The sequence below is a fragment of the Rissa tridactyla genome, chromosome 9, assembly GCF_028500815.1.
Source record: "Rissa tridactyla isolate bRisTri1 chromosome 9, bRisTri1.patW.cur.20221130, whole genome shotgun sequence".
NCBI classification, from domain to species: Eukaryota; Metazoa; Chordata; class Aves; order Charadriiformes; family Laridae; genus Rissa; species Rissa tridactyla.
In genome coordinates this window covers 24,492,309-24,500,700 of record NC_071474.1, presented here as the reverse complement: position 1 = coordinate 24,500,700, position 8,392 = coordinate 24,492,309, and the positions used below count along the sequence as shown (strand labels likewise).

Below are 8,392 nucleotides of genomic sequence, written 5' to 3'. Positions count from 1 at the left end.
GCGTGCATCCATCCAGTCTTGCTGCATCCAGGCACGTGGCTGGGTCCGGATGGCACCTCGCCACCATTTCGGGTGGTGAAATCCCAGTTCGGCTCCATCCTCTGCACACGCAGCCCCGGAGCTGCTGCCAGCCCCGAGGAACAGGCATGACTGTGCTCCCTGCTCCCCTTGGCAGCCATGCCTCTCCAACACTTTTGCTAAGCGGCAGCAGGTCTCATCCTGCCCGGCCACCCCTCCGGGAGCTGCACCCTGTGCTCGCCTTTGCCGTGGGGAGGAGCCCAGTCAGGCCTTTGGGCTGCTTTGGTGTCTGATCTCCCGAATTACTGAGCACTTCAGGCTGGTGGGGGTATGCTGCCACTTCCTTGCTGCTGCTGAAGCCCAGCTTGTCCCAGTTGCCAGGGCAGGAGGCACCCAGCACGTCCCCAGCCTTCAGCCTCCAGCTGCTCGCCTGGTCCCTGTGGGACCACAGCTGCTTCTGCATCCAGGAGGAGGTTCTCCCACCCCAGAGCATCCATCCCTAAGCCGGGCCTGGGGGGCATGCTGTGGGGGAGACACCTTCATGGCATGGTGGAGGATTGGTTTGGTTGTGGAGGTGGCTCATGCCACCAAGCCAAGCCTTGCTGGTCTGGGGTATCCATGAGGATGGGCTGGAGCTCCCACCTCCCCTGTTTCCCACCTCCCAGGACCCCTTGCCTGCCAGCCGCAGCCCCTGGGGACAAACCTCATGGCACGAAACAGAAACCAGCACGGGTGCTGGATTTTCTTTCCACCGTGGGGAGAGGCAAGACGAGACCACTGGAAGCCTCCCACTGGAGCGGAGGCAACCATGGAGCCATCCTGTGCTGTCTGCGGTGCTCCCTGGGGAGGATGCACTGGCCGCTGCTGCCACCTCCCCACCCAGCCATCGTGGCGGCGGGGCTCGTGGCTGTGCCTTGTCTTGGCTTTCCCACGCGAGAGCAGCCTCGGGAAGCAGGAGAAGGAAGCGGACCTGCCGCGTGTTCCCAGCGTTTCCTCTCGGCCCCGTGTGCCCTGGGATTTTTTTTTTTTTATTTGCTGTCACCCTGAGCAGGAGCAGGGAACAGCCTGTGTCCTGGATAAGGGCAGCAACCCAAACCATGGGGAGCACCGTGTGTACCCCAAGCCTCTCTCCCCATCACTACCCTGCGCCCCAGGGGTGCTCACCCAGCAGAGGTCCACCCTTGGGGAAACTGAGGCATAGCTTTCAGAGGGGGCGCACACAGCCCCCAGGGACCCTGTCCTCTTCCTGTCCCCTTTTCGGGACACAGGAGCGGAGGATGAGCTCCCGGGGTGCTGGGACATCTCCCTGCTCTGGTTGCACACCTGACCAGCAGAGGCGGCTCTTTGCAGCGTTCAGCCTTCACCAGGAACGTGACCAGCCCAGGGACCCACGAAGAGGGACCCCAGGCAGGGCATCCCCCGCTGAGCTGCGTCCAGGGGAGCTGGAATGCCACAGCTGGGTGCCAGCACATCTCCGGGGCCTGCTGGCCGTGCCGTGCCGGAGGCTGGCTGCCCGCCCGGGGATGGTGGTGGCAGGCTCAGACCCAGTGGCCATTGTGCTCCCAGGGGATGCGCCATCCCACACGGCATCTGGCCTCAACATGGGGCCAAGGCAACCGAGGTCATGCAGCACATGGCCAGCGGGGCCAGGGACGAGGTGTTAACCCCTGCGGGGCTGGTACAGGGGATTGCTGGAGGGGCTGGGGAGGGATGGAGTGGGATGGGACGGGGGGACGGATGGGGTGGAGTGGAATGAGGCCAAGGTAGGATGCGGCCGGGGTGGGATGGGGCTGGGGTAGGATGAGGTTGGGATGGGATTGGGCCGTGGTGGAGGGGACCCCCCCCAGCCGCGGGATGCAGGAGGAAGCACGTCCTCCCTGGGCAGAGGCTGCGCAACGCCTCCGGTTGCACTTTGATGTGCTCGTCCCCGCAGGCCGGGGCCGGGAAGGGCTCCGGGAGGACAGAGCGCAGCCCGCCACATTCCCAGCGCCGCCGTTATTTTAACAATACCCCGCCGGCCTTGCATGCCGGGGCTAATTTTAACCCTGGAGCCAGGCCAAAACGGCCCTAACTTTCCTCGCTGTGATTTATCCAAGCCATTTCCCTTCAAAAACAAGTCATCGTCCCCCGCCGCCCCCGTGCTAGACCCGCTGCCCCGGGTCCTGCCCCACTGAGCAGGGCAAAGCGGGGCAGGATTTGGCCCTCCCCAGGTGGGTAGTTTGGAGGGCGAGAGGGTGGACAGTGCAGGTCACCCCCCCTCCACCAGCCCTCAGCCCCCTGCCGCCCACAGTGCGGGGATTTTCGGAAGCTGGCTGGGAGCCAGGGGATGCTCGGATGCGGAGCCTTCCCCGGGATCTTGGAGCGGCTCCGTTTTCCACAGATATCTCTGGGAAGGAGGTGGGTGTTTTTTCTACCAACGATTTTATTGAAAAGGCTGTGGGGCTTTTTTTTTGTTTGGTTTTCCTTTTTTCCCCCCCCCTCCCTTTTCCCAGTCAACAGCCATGCTTGAGAAAGAGATTTCCCTTCGCCTCTGTGTGTCTACTTAAAAACTGATTGGTAAAAATGCTGCAGAAACATTTGCGAAAAATGGAAAATATTGAAAATACCTCGTGACAAAAAAAAAAATAAATCAGTCTCTTCCAAATAAAGATCTTTTTCTTCTCTTTTTTTTTTTTCCCATCAGAAAAGCTTTTAGTGTGCAAAATGTCGACTGCTTTGATTTCTTCTCCCAGCGGTCTGGGATGCACCCACCTCTCTGCCCCAGGAGGATGGGTTTTCGGAAAGCTAAAAATCACTGGGCAAAGATACCAGCACCGTTACCTCCACGTCTGTCTCTCTTGTGACCGCCCCCGCCTCCCGTGTCCCCGCCAGACCCGCAGCAGGGTGGGAGGTCCCCAAGGAAAGAAGTGGCACGGCCAGCCCAGGGGCAAACCCTTCCCCGCAGGACGGCAGCCTGCCCGCCCGGGGAAGGGGGAAAAAAGCCCAAAGGTATTTGGTCACTAGCATCACGAGTTCCTGTTCATTCTCAACCCGTCACAAACAGAGGAGGTCTGCAAGGCTGCGGATGGAGGAGTGAGTGATTCCAGCAGGGCAGCAAGCGGAGGCGTTAGAGGTTGTCGTACATGCGTAACGTCTTCTCCAGCTGCTGGCTGACACGCTGGTAGAAGATGATCTGCTGCTTTAAGTAGGACTGCATCATCCTCTTGAAATCGGCCACACGCCGCTCGTGGAAGTGGTTCATCTCGGCTTGCAGGGCGAAGCCCACCACACGGCAGCGCTTGCGGATCCCGTCTGCCTCCTCCTGGTCCATCCGGCCCTCGTCACTCATCCGCTGGCTCTCCTTCACCTTTGCAAAGGCACCTGGCGAGGCAGGGGCGAGGGTGAGAGGGTGACAGATCCGTGTGAACGCTCCGTCCCCCTTCCCCTGGCACAGGCCAGCACCATCGGGTCCACATCGGGACACCAGAGGTGCAAAGTGAATAAGGGAGGGATCCACGCGCTCCTGGAGTATCATCTCCCCGTGCGCATCAATCCCCATTCCTCTCCTCCAGGCAGGGAAAGACCGGGAGCCTTTTCCCCCTGGACTCTGACCTCCCCACCTCCTTTTCTGCCCCATCCCTGGGGCAGCCACATATTTAGCAGGAGGTTCGGGGTTCCAGGCTGCTGGAGGGGTGAGACTCAAGGCTTGGGGTGCAAAGCTAAGGTTATTACAGCCAAGGACCCCAGCCAAGCCTGCCCTACAAATGTTCCATGTCACCCCATGGATGGGGGTTGGGAGCAGCTCTGGGAGACCCAGCGCAGGAAACCCAAGCCCAAGGTAGTGAATCGGGGTGCAGGAAGGGCGCGCAGTGACAGCTGGGAAAGCATCTCCCCCTCCCAGCGACGGCTGATGCTCTGACACCAGTTTTTCCCCCCTCCTTCCATTTATTTTTACAGCTCGGTTTTGAAAGAATCCTGCCTGGCTCCGGCCCTGCATTCCTCCCCACTCATTAGCAGAGAGACTGTTTGCCTAAAAACAGGATCTGGCCCGCAGCTCGCCAGGCTTCTCTTCCCCCCTCTCCCTGCCCCTTGCTGGGAGCACCGGACCTGGGGTCATGGTGCTCCCACCGCACCAGCCTTGCTCCCAGTGGAGAGGAGGAGGAGGAGGAGGAGGAAGAAGCAAAGGTTGGAGGCCAAATCCTGCCTTCCGCTCTGCCCACACAGCCTCGCTGATGGATGGGATCCAGCCCTTCTTCACCCGCCGCCATAAACAAAGCGGGGAGGGAAAGGCGAGGAAGCAGCCAGGGCTGGATTGCTTCCTCCCCTTTTGCCTTCCCAGCTTCCCCCAGGGACGTGGAGCAATGCACCGACACCCCCCCGGGATATTTGGACGCCCTCCGGATCCTCAGACATGCACAGCCCTGGCTTCACACCAGGAGAAAACTCCCTGCCCCCCATAATCAAGGGGTGGGTGTCCCCTCCCCACCGCAGGCACCCGGCATGGGAGGAGTGCGTGAACTTTGGACTGACGCTCCCACACCCGGCTCCCCGGCTGCATCACACCCCACTGTTGGGGTGCAAAGGGACACCGAGCCCTGCCTGCCTGCTGCCCGCCCCAGGAAGGGCAGAGCAGACACCTCTTGCCGACCTCTCCTCCTTCCTGATGTCCCCCAAATACCCAGGGGACTGGCAAGGACAAGGGGATGCAGGGATCCCTGATGCCTTGGGGGGTGCCAATCCCACCCCTCCTGGGTTTGGAGGGGCAGGGGTGCACTCTTGAAGAGTTTGACCCTGGTTGTCCCCAGAAGGTCCAGTGTGTGTCCCCCAGCCAGAGGAGTGCAGTGAGGCTGGTGGGAAGAAGGGACATGTCCATATCGCAGCCCCCCCGGCTCCTCTGACCGACCCAAGGCCACGTCCCAGCCCCGAGCATCCTCGCTGGCCACTGAACTGCTGCCTCGGCCAGAGAGGGAGGATGAACAGGGACACGCAGTAGCGGGTGGGGACACAATGTAGCCCCTTGCTCACAAAGTGCCAGGCAGGCCATCCTGGAGCCAACAGCAACAAGTGCCAGCTCATGACTCAGGGGGAGCGATGCCTGCCCTGACCCCCCCAGCCAGCAATTTGGGCAGTAGTTATGGAGTCCACACCATCACCTGAGGCAAAACCTGATCCTGGACCCGATGGCCTGAGCAGCCTCTTCTGGGCTAGGGTGACTGGGGAGTCGTACCAGAGGGAACCATGCTGCCTCCCTGGGAGCCACAGGCAACGGTCCCCATCCCCACCTTCATCCCCATCCCCATTCTCCTGCTCATCCCCATCACTGCACAGTACAGGATTTCTTCATTGCATCCTCATGCATCCTCATTGCACCCCATGCTACTCCCACCCACGTGGGGCCATCACACGGGAGAGGTCATCACCAGGGGAGAAGAAGCCATCCTTACCTTTCTGGAGGTGGATGATGTCTGGGAAGTTGGAGAGGAGCCCTTGGTACAAAGAGAGAGTGTCCAGCATGAGGAACAGGTCGTTCTTGGGCTGCTCAGCAAACATCTCCCCCACAGTCTCGTACGTCTTGCCCGTGTGGGAGATGGCGTTGTTGAGGGCATCTGAGCTGTAGGGGGGGTCCATGTGGAAGGAGTGGCTGATGGCTTGGAAAGCATTACCCAGCTTTTGGAATTCCTTCCGGAAGCCCCCGACATGCTTGCGTACCAGCTCTGACGCCACGTTGGTCAACTGCAGGACGCTGTCATCCATCTTCTTGCTGAAGGCCTTGAAGGCATCCACGCGGTCCTCCACGTCCTGCAGGTCCTGGTGCTCCGTGGGGATCTGGATGGTGAGGAGGAAGCTGGCGCCCACCATCTCATCCTTCTCTGCCCGGCGTTTGCCCAGCTTCCACTGCTTTTCGTCACGGCAGCAGAGGAAGTGCTGGAAGCCCTCGTACTGGGAGAGGACGGGGTGGCTGGTCATATGGTCCATCCAAAGGATCAGCCGCCGCTTGCGCTTCTCGATGAAATCCTCCTCGAAGCGCCCAGTGGCCTGCTTCTCAGGCAAGTGGGGCACCGAGATGACCGTGAACTTGTGCAAGAGGCGGTTGTAGAGCCAGTCAAAGTGCTTGTACCGCCGGTAGACAGGTGAGTTGATGTTGCTGGGGGTCAGCTTGTAGGAGATGTAGCTCTTGATGCCCTTGAACTTGGTTTGCTTGGTCGGGTCCTCCACGGAGCAGATGAAGGGGTGGGGGTTGGCCCTCCACTGGGGACCTTTGGAGCCCATCTCGATGCAGTATGCCTCGGCGACCTTGGACATCAGGGGCACGTCACCCAAGATGAAGGCTTCCACCCCCGAGCGGACAAAGCAGGAGAAGCGGTTGAGGTTCCTCCCCACCACGCTGCCCCTCTTGGAGGAGCTCATGCTGTCCTGCCTCTCCAGTGCCGGCTTGGGACAGTAATCGGCATGCTGGTGGTGGCCGTACGCTGCCGGGTACTGCAGGCTGGGCGAAGGGTGCCCGTTGGTGCCTGGCGCACTCCGGGGCTCCTCCACCACTGTGCAAGCATCGTCCCAGTCATCCCAGTCGTCGTCATCATCGTCCTCAAAACTGCCCTGGTAGGAGATGCCAGGGTTGGAGGGGGTTGTGTACAAGGAGGAGTCATGGCCGGGGGAGCCAGCCGGGCTGCTGGAATAGTCCGTGTAGTTGGATCCCGACCGGGCGCAGACAATTTCAACGTAGGAGGCAGGAAAGAGGCCAGTCTCCCCACGGCTGTTTTGGCCCTGTAACCACCCATCCAGGGAGTTCTCGCTGAAGATGACGAGCTCCTCGTTCTCCTGGATGCTGATCTCCTCTTTGTTTTCGCTCTGGAAGTTGTAAAGCGCTCTGGCTTTTAACGCCATGGCTAGTCTCCCAGGGGGGTGGGGGGGTCACAGCGGAACGCAATCCCTGCAGCCAAAAACCAACCCGATGGCGATACCGCAGGCTCGCTCGGCACCAGGGCCGCCCCGCACTGTGGGAAAAGGCTTGGCTGGTTTCTCAGGAAACTAAAAAAAAAACACTGGAGAAGAAATCCCCTACGAGGTGAGGCCAAGGGCTGTGTGTCCAAGTGATTCCCCCGATCCCAGCGCCCCGGTTAAAAACAACATTCTCTGGTCAAGCGAGTGGCATTTCCCTGTTTCCTACGGGATATGAACCCCGGCCGGAGCAAGAGCTGGGCTCTGCCATGTCCACGCAGGTTTTATCTTGCTGGGACGCTGATCCTGCAGCTTCACTTTGTGGGAGGAAAAGATCCAGCTGCCAGCAAGGAAATAAATTCAAAGCGACTTTTCTCGGGGCTCCTGTGGATAAAACACTCCAATTTTCCCACTCCCACCCCCCACCCCCGCCAGAGGCTGAGAGCCGGTGGGCTCCGGGAAAGCACCGGGAACCGACCCCAAACCCAGCCCAACCTCCCGGTGATCCCGGCCCGGGGATTTTGCAATTCCTTTCCGGCCCGACTTTCCCGGGATTTGATGTTTTCGTTGTTGTTTTGTTGGGCTTTTTTTTTTTTTCCCCCTGAAATTCTCCAATCTCACGCGGGACGGAGGGGCCGGGCCCTGCGGGCAGGGCAGCACCAGGGCCGGTACCGGGGGGCGGGGGGGGGGCAGCCCCCCCACCGCACCGAGGGAGGAGGAGGGGGGCGGCGGAGGGAGGGGGAGCCCGGCCCGCCGCCGCTACCGGGGAACCGATGGCAGCCTCCCGCCCCTCGGCGGACCCGGCGGGCCGCCCTCACCGCATGGTTGGGCAGGGGACCGGGGGTGGGGGGGGACACCCCACCGCCCGGGATCGGGGCCCGGGGCCGCTCTCGGTACCGCCGTCCGGTTCCGCTGTAGGTGCTGCTGCCCGGTGCCGGTGCCGATCCTGGTGGCGGTCCCAGTGGCGGTCCTGGTGGCTGCCCCGGTGTCGGTGTCGGTGGGAGGGTGGCCGCCAGCCTCCCGTGACGCAGGGCAGCGCCGAGCTCGCCGGTTCGCAGCTGGGGAGCCGCGGGGAGCGGCGCGGCGGGGCGCACGCTGCCCTCTGCAGGCAGCCGGCCCGGGGCGGCGGCGGGGAGCAGCGATCCCGCCCATGGACACGGACACGGCACGGGCACGGACCGCGGGGACAGGGTCCCGGCACCGGCTGCTCCCGCCTCCCTCATCGGGAATCGTCCCTCCACCCCTGCCCGGGGTGTCCCCTCCATCCCTGCGCACCGTGACCCCCTCCATCCCCGCGCACCGTGACCCCCTCCATCCCTGTCCACCGTGTCCCCTCCGTCCCCGCCCTGAATGTCCCCACGCCCGTGCCCTGACTGACCCCATCCCGCTCCCGGCGGGAGGGGAAACTGAGTCTCGGCCGGGGGGGTGGGGGGGGTGGGGTGATGGCACGGAGCCT

At 62.1% G+C, this 8,392-nt stretch overlaps 1 protein-coding gene across 3 annotated transcripts; it reads right to left on the bottom strand.

Moving 5' to 3' along the window:
- Window positions 1-2,345: 2,345 nt before the first annotated feature.
- Window positions 2,346-8,191, bottom strand: SNX33 (sorting nexin 33). Of its 3 annotated transcripts, none has more exons than XM_054213874.1 (3): window positions 7,755-8,191; window positions 5,442-7,276; window positions 2,346-3,378 (listed from the first exon to the last, which is right to left on the bottom strand). In XM_054213874.1, exons 2-3 carry the CDS (start codon window positions 6,880-6,882, stop codon window positions 3,125-3,127), a joined length of 1,695 nt encoding a protein of 564 aa, XP_054069849.1. In that variant the 5' UTR covers window positions 6,883-7,276; window positions 7,755-8,191; the 3' UTR covers window positions 2,346-3,124. The 3 variants fall into 3 exon arrangements, with proteins under 3 accessions (XP_054069849.1, XP_054069848.1, XP_054069847.1); XM_054213873.1 differs by having other exon boundaries at window positions 5,442-7,320; window positions 7,834-8,191; XM_054213872.1 differs by having other exon boundaries at window positions 7,834-8,191.
- Between the last annotated feature and the right edge of the window lie 201 nt (window positions 8,192-8,392).

Coding starts and splice junctions, on each gene's coding strand:
- SNX33 (XM_054213874.1), bottom strand. CDS start 6,882: ATGGCGTTAAAAGCCAGAGCGCTTTACAACTTCCAGAGCGAAAACAAA. Junction 3,379..5,441: donor CATCATCCACCTCCAGAAAG/GTAAGGATGGCT, acceptor CTGCCTCGCCAG/GTGCCTTTGCAAAGGTGAAG.